Genomic DNA, 14,470 nt, shown 5'->3' with positions numbered 1-14,470 from the left:
ATTAACAAATGCAGTCTCAATGGAAACTAAAAATCATTATTACTGATTAAATGAACTCCTAAACACAGACATACTCTGAAAATTAAAACATGGTTTTTTGAGCATGTAGAATATTTTATGTGGCAAATATTAAGAACATCTGGAGAATTTGAAAACATGTCCCAAAGTCTCTCTTAAATTAAAATATGACAGACAAGATAATAGAATTTTCCCATAGCAGGAAATGGCACAAAAGCCTGGAGAACAAAACCCAAGCACGATTAGGTAGCTCAGACGGTAAAGAATCTACGTGTAATGCAGGAGACCTGGGTTCAATCCCTGGGTTGGGAAGATCCTCTGGAGAAGGGCATGGCAACCCACTTCAGTATTCTTGCCTGGAGAATCCCACGGAGAGAGGACCCTGGCAGGCTACAGTCCGTGGGGTCCCAAAGAGTCGGATACGACTAGCGACTAATGCTAGAGCTCAGGATGAAAGATTCTGTGACTCCTGGGAAGGCAAACAGGCACACTCAAAGCCAGACTGGTAGGATGTTAGCAGCACCAGCTGTGTACAGAGGCAGAGAACAGAAGCAGGACATTAACAAGGGCCTTGTGTCTGGGGGATCTCAGCCTAGTATAACATAGCACAGCATAGCAAATCTCAAAAGTGGAATACAGAGCAGCTGTCAGAGCAGGCCCTTTAGCACGGTTAATCACAACATGGAGACTGCCAGGAAGGGCTGCCACCAAGGGTGACATTGTGCTGGGCCCTCATAGGCCAGGGGGTGAAAGTGCATCTCTGGGCAAAGCTTGAGGAAAGCCCCAAAGGCAAGGTTTTTGGATTGGATAAATATCCCAGGGTGCCTGGAAACAGATGAGGGAGAAGTAGGGTGTCAGGGGAGGACCACTCAGCGAAGCAAGAGAAGCCCAAGAAAAAGTGCTGGGTAATGGCTCAGTGGTAAAGAATCCATCTGCTGTGCAGGAGACACAGGAGACTCAGGTTTGATCCCTGAGTTATGAAGATCCCCTGGAGAAGGAAATGGCAACCCACTCCAGTGTTCTTGCCAGGAAAATCCCATGGACAGGGGAGCCTGGCAGGCTACGGTCAGTGGGGTCGCAAAGAGTCGGACATGACTGAAGCAACTGAGCACAACCCAATTAGAGACCCAATCAGTAAACTGTAGGACTCACTTTGGGTTCACAATTAAGAAAAAAGAGAAAAGAGAAGGAAAAGAGAAAAGATAAAGTATCTTCCATGAGTTCACACACAAATTAATTCTGCTTTCTCTGAGGGTCAGAAGAGGGAAAGAATGCTGCTATCCTTTCTTCACTTTTTCTTCCTAGAATCTTGTGCTGGTTGAACAAGGTACATGGTCACTGAAGTTTAGAGCAAAAACTCCAACAGTATGTTTACCCTGGTATGGTAGTTTCTGCCAGTACCTGTGACTATATGACGATAATGAAGTCCATCCTATTGAGCTATTTCTCTAGTCTGTCCAACATCTGATATCCATCTTCCCACAAGCTGCCCAGAGAGAACTCCTAGCAGACCCTGCTGGGCCTCTAGCTATATCATGCACATAAAGACTTCCCTCCAACATCAAACTTCTCAAATGAGCTGTTTTGTGAGCTGACCACTTTTTTTTTTTTTTTTGAGGCTTTTGCAACCTGGCTTCCAACTATTATTAAAGTAGCCTCTTCCAAAATCACAATTTTCCTCTATATTATTCTTCTGTATTGATTATTTCCTCTATCCTTGAGCTAAATAAAAATCATTCAATATTGGTTGGTGCCAAATACATATTCATTCATTCAACAAATAATTACTGAGCCCTTCTATGACAGGCACTGTGCGATCTAGTGGGGAAATATGAATAAAAGTGATTCAGATATGGCCCCTGCCCACAAAGATCTTGAAAGTGAAAGTTGCTCAATCATGTCCGACTCTTTTCAATCCCACGGACTATACAGTCCATGGAACTCTCCAGGCCAGAACACTGGAGTGGGTAGCCTTTCCCTTCTCCAGGGTATCTTCCCAACCCAGGGATCGAACCCAGGTCTCCTGCATTGCAGGCGGATTCTTTACCAGCTGAGCACAAGGGAGGCCCAACAAAGATCTTAGGAGCTATCTAAAAATGACCAATAATTATCATCATAATGATGTGATATCTACTGATACTACAACAAAGGCAAGTACAGAGTGCTCTGTGAGCACATACGAAGAGTGCCTACAGAAGGCCCAGGAGGGTCTGGGTCTGTAGTCAGGTCTAGGCATGGCTGGGATGGAAGCTGAGTGAACTGAGGATTTGGGGAAATGAAAGACATATGATACGGCATGAGCAGTGTGGGAAAGGAACAGAGATGTGGGAGAAGAGGTGAGCAAGGGTCATTTTGGAAGCCAATCTGTGGCAGAGCCATGTTCAGAAGTAATGAACTATAGTTATTTCTATGTCTTTTCTTTTTTGTTCAGCTGGGGGAGAAGAGCAGGAACAAAGATTTAACCTGATAAAGATTCCCTTGGATATGACTGCAAAACCAGAAGGGAATATATGGAGCAGAGTGACCAAGGCTTAATGAGAGAAGTACCAGTTGAGAGAAGAAGAAAGGATTCCCTATTCCAATACTAGGGAGTGGCAGGAAAGTCTTCTAGTAGAGAATAGCCGTCCCTTTGCTCCACTGATTCCCCACCTGAGGGCTCTCTACTTCCCCCCAGTCTTGAACACCTGTGAGACCAACAGAAAGAGGATGGGGGCTCAGCCACCCCCAGACAAGGTGGAGTTGGAGAAAACCACTTGGAAATGATCCCTGTGAGTGGATCAGCTGTGGATACAGCATTTCTGTTCAATATGAAGAAACTGGAGCAAAGGGAGTCATCACAGACTGGATTTTATAAAGATCACTCTTGACTGCAGCTGGTGGAAGGAGGTAGGGCACTGGTCAGATGTGTCGCTGCAGACAGAAGGAAAATAAAAGGAGTCTAATGATCTACAGAAGATTAAAATTTATAATGTTTAGTGATAAACTCAATGTTTGCTCCATAACAACATCAACTGAAGTTATACACCTACAATTATAAAAGAAAAAGTATTCAATATGTGCTTCAGTCAATCTATAAATAAGGGTGCTGCCATGGATCCCCAAGTTATAAAATGTCAGAGTGGCAAAGCATTTATGAATTCATCTAGTCTGGTCATGGCAAGCAAGTTTCATCTCACATGACAACTCTAATTGATGTCACGGGTGCACCTGAATCATCCTGACTCCTTCCTTTCTTTCATTACTCACATCTGCTTCATTAATAATTCCATCTGTTCTCCCACCCACTTTGTTTCTTGAATCAGTCTACCTTTCTCCATATCCACCCTAGCCTGAAGGGCATCATTTCTTGCCAGGATGATTGCAACAGCCTCCAAACCTGTCTTCCCACAGCCCATTTAGCTCTACATCAATCTATTCCCCACACAGTCATCAAAGTGATCTCAAAATTTTGGAAGAAAATCTGGCAGTTTCTGTCAAAATTTTTACTGTGAACTGCCTTTGACCTAGCAATAATTCCACTTTTAGGAATATGTTTTATATATGTATATAAAATACTATATGTAATACTATAATCACTATAGTATTTTAGGTAATAGAAAAAGTGAAAATAAAAGTTGTCTAGAAAAAGAAGTTAAGGATATACTGGTATAGCTAGAGTATGAACTTCTATGCACACATTAAAATTTAGGATGCTACAGATCTACATGAAGTGCCAGGGAGACCTTCAAGATAGATATACTGTTAAGTAAAAAAAAAGTTTGACAATCATTACATGAAATAACCCTAATTTTCTAAAAATCTTGTCATCAAACTTTAACATGTCATAAATTTAAAAGCCAGTTAATACTATAAGCCTGTAACGAAGAAAACAACGTCAATAAAACAGAGCCCTCTTCTAATCCGTCTCTCCCTACCTGCAATTCCTGCTCCCCAGGGGCAACTGCATCAACTCTTTTGGCTATGTCTCCTGAGATTTATTTTACCTTAACACACTTACACTACGAATTCTATGTGTTTTAATTACCCTTTGTATTGCAGCTCTGGAAAAGAAAAGGAAAAGGCTTGCAAAGTAGCAGGACATGGATCCCTAACCTCGTGAAGCCCTCTGTTCTACTGGTCCTGAACTTCAGGCTGCCAATTTTTTGCCACTTACAGACAAACCTAATCTTTTTCAAACTGAAGTATATATAGTTGCTTTACAATATTACATTAGTTTCAGCTGTATAATGGACTTCCCTTGTGGCTCAGCTGGTAAAGAATCCACCTGCAATGAGGGAGACCTGGGTTTGATCCTGGGTTGGGAAGATCTCCTGGAGAAGGGAAAGGCTACCCACTCCAGTATTCTGGCCTGGAGAATTCCACGGACTCGCAAAGAATCAGACACGACTGAGTGACTTTCACTTTCAACTGTATAACACCAAAATGATTCAATAAATTTTATAGACTATATCCATTTAAAGTTGCTGCAAAACATTGGCTATATTCCTTGTGCCACACATTACATCCTCATATCTTATTTACTTTATACCTAGTAGTCTGTACCTCTTAATTCCCTTCCCCTATCTTGCCCTTCTTCCCTCAGCCCTCTCCCCACTGGTAACCACCAATTTTCTATATCTGTGAGTCTGTTTCTGTTTTGTTATATTTATTCATTTGCTTTATTTTTTAGATTTCACATATAAGTTAAAACATATCATATTTCCCTCTCAGTCTGACTTATTTCACTGAGCATAATACCTTCCAGGTCCATCCATGCTACTGCAAATGACAAGATTTCACTCATTTTTATGGCTAATATTCCACTGGGTATGTGTGTGTGTATGTATACATCACATCTGTTTTTTTTTTTTTAGTCCATGATTCATGTGGGATCTTAGTTCCCCAACCAAAAATGGAACCTGTGTCCCCTACACAAGAGAATGCAGTCTTAACCACTCAACCACCAGAGAAGTCTCTGCACCACATCTTTATCTACATTCATTGGCTGATGGACACTTAGGTTGCTTCTGTATCTTGGCTAATGTAAAGAATGCTGCTGTGAACACAGAGGCGTATGTATCTTTCCAAATTAATGTTTCTGTTTTCTTCAGATATATATCCAAAAAACCTAATCTTAGTCAATACAGAAGCCAAAAGGAAATTCTGCTGATCCAAATAACAAACAATGCTGGAAATTATGGAGATGAAATAAATAAAAACATATAACATTTACGTGCCAGGATGGGACTTCCCTGGAAGTCCAGTGGTTAAGACTCTGCACTCCCAATTTGATCCCTGGTCAGGGAACCAAGATCCCACATGCATCTTGGTCAAGAAAAAAAAAGTTATGTGCCAAGATCTGCCCTGAACACTTCATGGTTATTAAGCCACTTAACTCTGATACAAACTTTATGAGGTACTATCAAACTTATGAAGTCATTAAGTACATAAACTTACATTACACTTAGATAAAGAATCTAAGGCAAGAAAAGTTAAATAACTCATTCTACTAACAAAGGTGGAACCAGACTGAGTGCAGGCACTCAGCTTCATAGCCCATGCTCTCAGCCATGGAAGGACAACATCCAAAATCAGCCCGGGGATGCCAGCAGGGTAACCAGGTTAACAATCACATCAGTGTAACTGTGTGAATGCACCTTCTTTCTTGAAATGTCTAAAATGTCTTTTCAAATGATGTTTAAAGCCTCCGGTAGAAATCTGCATTTGGAATCTTGACATGAGACTAATTCAGTTTATCAAATATTAGTACTTACCAACTAATCAAAATTTACTGATGAACCTGGTCCAAAACTGAGTACTTTTCTAAGATCAGCATTAACAGTTCTTTTAAAAACTTTTTTTTTTTCCCACTTAAGTTCACTTTAAGTACAAAGACTGAGTCAATATAAAGAAAAACAGAAGTAACCATAACTGTACTTAGCCATAGCTTAACCTCTCAGGGGGGCCTGGAATTGCAATAGCTAGAGATAAGATGGGAAGAAGAAAAAAAAAAAGCTTTATTTTTCTTAATGTGATAGCCTTATTGAGATATAATTCACATATCACATAGTTAACCATTTATACTATACAACGGTTGTTAGTATATTCAAAGAATTGTGTCTCCATTACTATAATCAATTTTAGATCTTTTTCAACACCTCAAAAAGAAACCCTATATCCATCAGCACTCCCTCCCCATTCCCCCCAATCCCCTTGGCCATAGGCAACCAGTAGTTTACTGTCTCTATAGATTTGCCTTTTCTGGACATTTTGTGTAAGTAGAATACAATATGTGGCCTCTCATAGCACCTTTTAGTACTTCATTTCTTTTTGTTGTCAGACAGTTTCATTGTATGGACATACCACATTCATCTATCCATTCATCAGCTGGTGAACACCTGGGCTTTTTCCACTTTTTGGCTATTAAGAATAACATTACTATGAACCTTCATGTATACACATTTTACACATTTTCATTTCTCTTGGGTATACATCTAGGAGTGAAACTGGTGGGCTGTATGGTAACTCCATACTTAAGTTTTTGAGCAACTGCCAGACTTCCATTTTCCACTCCTACTAGCAGGATGCGAGGGTTCCAGTTCTTCCACATCCTGGTCAACACTTGTTAATATTTTTTTATTGTTATAACAGTGGGTATAAAGTAGTATGTCATCATGGTTTTAATTTGCATTTCTAATGACTGATGTAAACAGTTTTATTTATTACTGCTAAAAATCCTTATTTCTGAAAAGCTAATGATTTTATTCACTATCATCTTAAAAAAAAAAATCCTCTCTCCTCTCCTCTGTGACTTGATGCTGAAAAACAGTTCTCACGTCCATGATCAGTAAGCCAGTCTGGACTTCACAATAACTGCTTTCTTGCTGGCCCTGAATCTTTGTTCTTCAAAGGATTATCTGTTACAATTACTGATAATAGGCAGAAGTTACTGTGATCATTTATTTTTCTTTAGAAACACTAAAGTTAAAATGTTTATCTAAATATTTGTGAAAACATCTGCAGGGGCATATTCATTCTCACTGATTAAATAATGGCTTATCCTGAACATCTTCATTTGCTTTGAAAAATGTATCACATATCCAGTAGGAGGAGGTGTGACAAAAACCACCATCCGACAAGAAAATATAATTCATTATTCAACTGTTTCATTAGCTTCCACTCTGCTACCATTTCTTTCCATTCCTTCAAGGTCAAAATTAGTGTGCATGCTACTTAGAACCTCGGAGCAAAATCTGAGATACGGGAAATGTTTAAGATCTGGCTTATAAAACTGTAGCCCAACAGAATCAAATTTGATCCCCCATGCCATTTTTAGTATAATGGTGATGTACCTCTGCTTCTATTTCCTTCTCTCCCTGCATCACCAAATACTCTTCTGGAAGACAAATGTTTAGGGAAACAGCTTTGGAGGAGGAACCCTAAAGAAGGTTTAATTAGATAAAAAATTCTTAATTATATGAAATTGGGCAGTTGATGATTATGTGAAAGCAGAAAGGCACCTTAGTACTCTCAATCTATCCTGTTCAATTTGTTCAAATACCCTATTAAGCAGAATTTCTATATAAGGTCAACAAACACTCCTCCATGAACACTCAAATCTAATTGAGTTGATTCCCAAGCCTACGTGGTGAAGAAATGAAAGCCTGCAGTGAAGGCACAGGACACCCACTCTCTGGCCTGGATGCCCCTGAGATGGACAGTGAAGGAAGTGCTGAGGCTAGGCATGCTGACCAAAATCGGAGCCGGACCAGGGCACATGTGCTCGACCTTTTTACAGACATGCTCCATTTAATCTTTTTTCTTGAAGACTCTCATCCCTAACGACCAGCTTCACTTCTTTTTCATTTGATAGAAAAAAAATTTACATGGAATGAGCTTTTTTAAAAGTATTAACTACTTTATTACTGTTTCTACCACTTTGCCACTTTTGTGATTGAGCTCATCTTGATTTTGTGGGGTGAAATTATAATACATTTAATGAACTAAACTAAAGGAAGTCAACTGGAAAGGAAGCAGGCAAAGTTGGAACACTTGTATTTTTCTACAGCAATGAGAGAAGTCTAAAAAGTATTCATGCTGACCACCTGTAGAAACTAAGTAACATGAAGATGATAACTCTCTGCATAGTGAGACTTTGTAAGATACAAAATAGATGTTTCTAAGCATTTGAGGTCAGCAAATTCAGAAGTAAATGTTCTTCATGATCAAGGCCGTTTGTCTGATAAAGCACTGTGGAGGTATCCACTGGATAGTAAGATTTCCTCCTGAGTAGAACTCAGACACCAGACGCAGTGGGCCGAGCTCCTCACTCCCTGGGAGGCTGGCGGCTCACCTTTCCTGTCTGTCCCTTCCTCATTCCACTGCATCTCCCTGACACCTACCATAGTTGGTGAGGGTAAGACAGTGAGATGGGTGGGGGACAAACCTGAATCTGATCAAGCTGACATAGCAATGGTCCTCAAACTTTAGGATACATCAGAATTATTGAGAAGACTGAAGGCCTCTTCTTCAGAGTTTCTGATTCAACAGGCCTGGAGTGAAGCTAAGAATCTGTACTTCTAATAAGTTTCCCAGATGATGCTGATGTTACTGATCCTGGAACCTCATTTGAAAACTACTGCTCTAGTGCCAATTATGAAATGAGAGGAAAAACAGGGGATGGCGAACTTTGATGCAAACATCATGGGGATGCAATCAGCCAAACTCTACAAAATAAACTTTATTCTACAAATAATCTTCAAAGGAAACAAGAAAGAGATCAAGAAAGATCCTACAGACTAAAAGAGACTTAAGAGATAAGGCAGTCAAATGTAATTCTTGACCTTATCTGAAGATGTGTGGAGAAGTGTGAACAGAGATTGAATATTTGATATTAAGGAATTATTGCTTATTTTAGATATGATGAAAGTTTTGTGGATATATTTTTAGAACTAGTCCTGAGGGACATAAACCTAAATACTTATGGATAAAATTATTTTTGATATTTAAAAAAAGTAATCAAAGAGGAAGGTGGTCTGAGTCACGAGCTGGGGTCAGGAGAGCTGATTCTGAAAATCTTTACCTAACTTCTTGTTCAGTGAAATTGTGTGGTAGCTTGATACTGGTATAGTAAATACATGGGTAAAGACTCCCCAAGAGAAATTAGCAAACATTATAAATCAAGTCACCGCCCAAGAGTTAACAGAGTTGGGGATAAATAGACGATGGGGGTTATTACACTATTCATTTTACTATTGTCCATCGACATTTTCCATCATCAAAAAAAAAGGTAGAAAAGAAATAACCAGCATTCCTGGGAGGGGATGGGGGAACCAGGGGACAGAGAAATTCTGATACAGTGGTCCATTTAACATCTCTCCAAAAACACTGCCCTAATACACACATCCAGCCAATAAATAGAGTCATTTATTCTGAAACAACCATTGGCACCCACAACCCCCTGTCCCCATCCACTGGACATCTCTCTGGTCCTAAAGTACCCACTGCCTAGAAAACCCATCTCTAACCCAGCCCCAGTGTCCTGCCAAAGAATGAAAATGCCATTCCAAGAGCTGAGATTCCTTCTCTACCACAGAATGCAAAAATTCCATGTGTCTACTACATTACATTAAAAACTCCTAAGGAATAAGTATGGGGACGTTCCTACCACCTTTTGTCTGGCACAGACCTTGTCATATACAGACACTAAATGTAGATGGACTGAATGTATGAGGCCCTAATAAGCCAGAAAGGACTAAAAGCCATGCCCCTCTTCCTGGGTATATCACCTCATCAACTCACATCTGGCCACTAATTTAAGTTGAATTATAACAGAAATATAAAACTACTCTGACACCAACTGGTAAACTTCAATACAATTCTGATGCTAACCCTCAGGGTAGCACCAGAGTCCACGTTTCAGGGACATGGTCCCCAACAAGACTGCCTTTACTCCAGTTGCTAGTTGCACTTTGGTGGTCCTGGGCCACCATCTCTAACCAATTGGCTACAAATTCACAGGTTCCCACAACTCTCAGGTTTGACTTGCTAAAACAACTCACAGGACTTTAGGAGATGGCAACCCACTCTGGTATTCTTGCCTGAAAAACTCCATGGACAGGGGAGCCTGGCAGGCCACAGTTCATGGGGTTGCAAAGAATCAGATACGACTGAGCACGCACTCACACATACCTATTCCTGGGGGTTTCCCTGATAGTTCAGTGGGTAAAGAATCCACCTGAGAATGCAGGAGACACAGGAGATGCGGGTTCTATCCCTGGGTTGGGATGATCCCCTGGAGAAGGAAATGGCAACCCACTCCAGTATTCTTGCCTGGAAAATTCCATGGACAGAGGAGCCTGGCGGGCTACAGTCCACGGGGTCGCAAAGAGTTAGATGACCGAACACACACAAGCAAGCACATACCTATTATTACAGTTTTATTATAAAGGATACAAATCAGTATTGGCTAAATGAAGATACACACAGAGCACAGTCTGGGAGGGCCCTGAACACAGAGTTTCCCTGTCTCTTCTCACAGAATCAGGGTGCTTCACCTTTCCAGCATATCATCAACCAGGAAGTTCTGCCAAGCTCTGATGTTCAGAGCTTTGTTGGGGTTTCATTCCATAACTACGATTGACTGAATCATGGGCTACAACATTAAATTCAATCTCCAGTCCCTCAACTTTCCCCAGAGGTCAGACTGGCTCAAAGCTCCAACGTTCTAATTACATGGTTGATTTTTCTGGTGACCAGGCCCCATCTTGAATCATCTCATTAACATAAATTCAAGTCTGATCCAAGGGGGCTTCAGATCAGATCAGATCAGATCAGATCAGTCGCTCAGTCGTGTCCGACTCTTTGTGACCCCATGAATCGCAGCACGCCAGGCCTCCCTGTCCATTACCAACTCCCGGAGTTCACTCAGACTCACGTCCATCGAGTCAGCGATGCCAATCCAGCCATCTCATCCTCTGTCGTCCCCTTCTCCTCCTGCCCCCAATCCCTCCCAGCATCAGAGTCTTTTCCAATGAGTCAACTCTTCGCATGAGGTGGCCAAAGTACTGGAGTTTCAGCTTCAGCATCATTCCCTCCAAGGAAATCCCAGGCCTGATCTCCTTCAGAATGGACTGGTTGGATCTCCTTGCAGTCCAAGGGACTCTCAAGAGTCTTCTCCAACACCACAGTTCAAAAGCATCAATTCTTTGGCGCTCAGCCTTCTTCACAGTCCAACTCTCACATCCATACATGACCACAGGAAAAACCATAGCCTTGACTAGGTGAATCTTTGTTGGCAAAGTAATGTCTCTGCTTTTGAATATGCTATCTAGGTTGGTCATAACTTTCCTTCCAAGGAGTAAGCGTCTTTTAATTTCATGGCTGCAGTCACCATCTGCAGTGATTTTGGAGCCCAGAAAAATAAAGTCTGACACTGTTTCCACTGTTTCCCCATCTATTTCCCATGAAGTGATGGGACTGGATGCCATGATCTTCGTTTTCTGAATGTTGAGCTTTAAGCCAACTTTTTCACTCTCCACTTTCACTTTCATCAAGAGGCTTTTTAGTTCCTCTTCACTTTCTGCCATAAGGGTGGTGTCATCTGCATATCTGAGGTTATTGATATTTCTCCCGGCAATCTTGATTCCAGCTTGTGTTTCTTCCAGTCCAGCATTTCTCATGATGTACTCTGCATAGAAGTTAAATAAGCAGGGTGACAATATACAGCCTTGATGAACTCCTTTTCCTATTTGGAACCAGTCTGTTGTTTCATGTCCAGTTCTAACTGTTGCTTCCTGACCTGCATACAGATTTCTCAAGAGGCAGATGAGGTGGTCTGGTATTCCCATCTCTTTCAGAATTTTCCACAGTTTATTGTGATCCACACAGTCAAAGGCTTTGGCATAGTCAATAAAGCAGAAATAGATGTTTTTCTGGAAGTCTCTTGCTTTTTCCATGATCCAGCGGATGTTGGCAATTTGATCTCTGGGTTCCTCTGCCTTTTCTAAAACCAGCTTGAACATCAGGAAGTTCACGGTTCACATATTGCTGAAGCCTGGCTTGGAGAATTTTGAGCATTACTTTATATTTCCATTACTTGGGAAATTCTAAGAGTTTTAGAAGTTCTGTGCCAGGAATCTGGGACAAAGGCCAGACATGTTCTTTATTATTCAACAAAAACAAACTGTGAAAACTCCCTAGCCAACTTACAGAAATAAAGCAAGCATGAAAAAAGCTATACAAGACCACTCATTTTAGGGTGTTAAATCCCTCTCTCACTTGTCGGCATTTCAGATACCAATCATCTGCTAGACCTACACAACACTTAAAAATATGGTATGCATTAAATTGAACCATACTCTGAGAATTATCTATGGATCACTATGAACAGGAAAAAAAACAAAAACCCGGAGCATCACCAATCAGACATGGCTTCTCTGTGAGTTGAGAAACGAACTCATTAGTTGAACATTGGACTCTTGGTTTGGTAACAGTAAGACAGAGCAGTTGCCCTGTTAATGATCACAGAGTCACCAAAGAAAAAGCTTTAATAATCTTTGTGAAGAGAATCATCAAGCATTCACAGCATGAAGCAAATTCTCCTCTAATGATCATTTTACTTTTGTTTAAAAATAATGGATGTCAAAAAAACACAGAGGTTTAATAATAACATTGCAGAAAAAAAAATAATAACATTGCAAACTGAACAATAATTCTCCAGCCACTGGTTTACCAAAAAAATCTTCATCCAAATCTTGACATCTTTAGTCACTGTCTTCACACACATTATCTTGTGTGTATCACATCTTAAAACGGTTGTTAACAAATTCCCTGGTAGATATCAGGGCTTGGACTAAAAAACTCAAGCCATCTATTTTTTAAACTTAAATTCACTTAAATAAAATCTCAAATGCAAAAGAAATAATATAAGATAAACATGCCTGTTTGTTTTTTTCTCCTGGCCTCACCTGCAGTAGAGGCATGGAGTCTTAACCACTGGATCACCCGGGAAGCCCCATGATTTCCTTTTTTTAATTTCAAACAGTCATACACTAAATTTTACACTAAACAGGAAAAAAATACTTACATGAGAAAAACATATTGTGACGATACAAAATACCAGAACAGCCCTAGCAGATGTTATCTTTTTTAATTTGAAATATAATTGACTTTCAACATTATATTAGTTTCACATGTATAACATAGTACTTTAATATTTTTATATGCTACAAAATAATCACTATAGTAACTTGCTACCAACTGTCACCATAAAAAATGATTATCATCTTATTACCTATATTCCCTTTGCTGTACGTTACATCCTTGTGAGTTACTTGTTTTATTATTAGAAGTGTGAACCTCTTAATCTCCCTCACCAATTTCACTCTTACCCTGACTTCACGCCCCTATGGTAACTACCAGTTTGTTCTCTGTATCTGTTAGTCTGTTTCTGTTTTAACACATTTGTAAATTTGTTTTATTTTTTAAGTTCTACATACAAGTGAAACCATACAGTATTTGTCTTTCTGTGTCTGACCTATTTCATACAGCATAATACCCTCTAGGTCCATCCATGTTGTCATAAATGGCAAGCTGTCATTCTCTTTTTTAGCTGAGTAATATTCCACCTGTAAATATATACCACATCTTTATCTATTCACCTAACAATGGGCACTCAGGTTGCATTCTTATCTTGCTTCTGTAAATAATGCTGCCTTGAGCACAGCGGTGTGTTTATTTTTTTGAATTAGTGTTTTTGTTTTCTTTTGGAAAAAACCCAGAACTGGGATTGCTCAGTCATACAATAGTTCTCTTTAAATTTTTTTGGAAAACCTCCCTACTGTTTCCCCTTAGCTTAGATGTTCACCTCTGAGATTCAAGTAAGTAAAAGACAAAGCCTTGAATTAAGAGTACACAGAAGTAAAACCTTAAATTATCCTTTAAATTAAATAACAGCTAAAGCAAATAACCTTCCTCTCCCGTTTCTGAATATGAGATGTCCCCACTTTTCCCCTCCATTCTAATCCACCTCCCCACCCCCGACTCTAGGACCCTGCTGCATCAGACACTAGCTCTCAACGGGCTCCTTTCCCTCTGCATGTGAACATGCTTATGGTGACTCTAATGGAACAAAACAGAATCAGAGACCTGCCTTCATATCTGTACTTCTTCAAGCTACCACCAAGTCCTTTCTTCTTCAAAACATACTCACCATTTTTTATCTCAATCTTCTGCAGGCTCTGTCTTCTTTCCTTCTTTATTCCCTCCTTCATTCCCTCCCTCCCTCTCTCTCTCTCTCACACACACACTCCCTGACCCACTGGCACCTGACCTCTTTCATCACGACCCCACTAGAGCCTCTATCCCCAAGAATCACAGCTGAGTCAATCATTTCAACACTGGCTTTATCCAGTTTGACCTCTTCACTGCTTCCAACACCACTGATGCCTGTTTCAGTCACCTTTATTCAGCA

General features: G+C 40.2%; 1 protein-coding gene across 2 annotated transcripts in view; it reads right to left on the bottom strand.

The window, feature by feature from the left end:
• Positions 1 to 14,470, bottom strand: part of PRKAR2A (protein kinase cAMP-dependent type II regulatory subunit alpha) — a 70,802-nt gene that overhangs the window by 46,379 nt on the left and 9,953 nt on the right. Inside the window, exon 1 of one of the 2 annotated variants that reach the window (XM_044933963.2) lies at positions 14,210 to 14,285. The exons of the other annotated variant lie outside the window; for it this stretch is intronic. Within the exon in view, the coding sequence (XP_044789898.1) occupies positions 14,210 to 14,270 (61 nt within the window). The 5' untranslated portion in view covers positions 14,271 to 14,285. Of the gene's footprint in view, positions 1 to 14,209; positions 14,286 to 14,470 lie in introns of those variants that run through there. 2 annotated transcript variants of the gene reach the window in all.

Source organism: Bubalus bubalis, chromosome 21 (genome assembly GCF_019923935.1).
Source record: "Bubalus bubalis isolate 160015118507 breed Murrah chromosome 21, NDDB_SH_1, whole genome shotgun sequence".
NCBI lineage: Eukaryota > Metazoa > Chordata > Mammalia > Artiodactyla > Bovidae > Bubalus > Bubalus bubalis.
The sequence above is the reverse complement of the archived record's forward strand: the minus strand, read 5'-3'. Positions and strand labels throughout refer to the sequence as shown.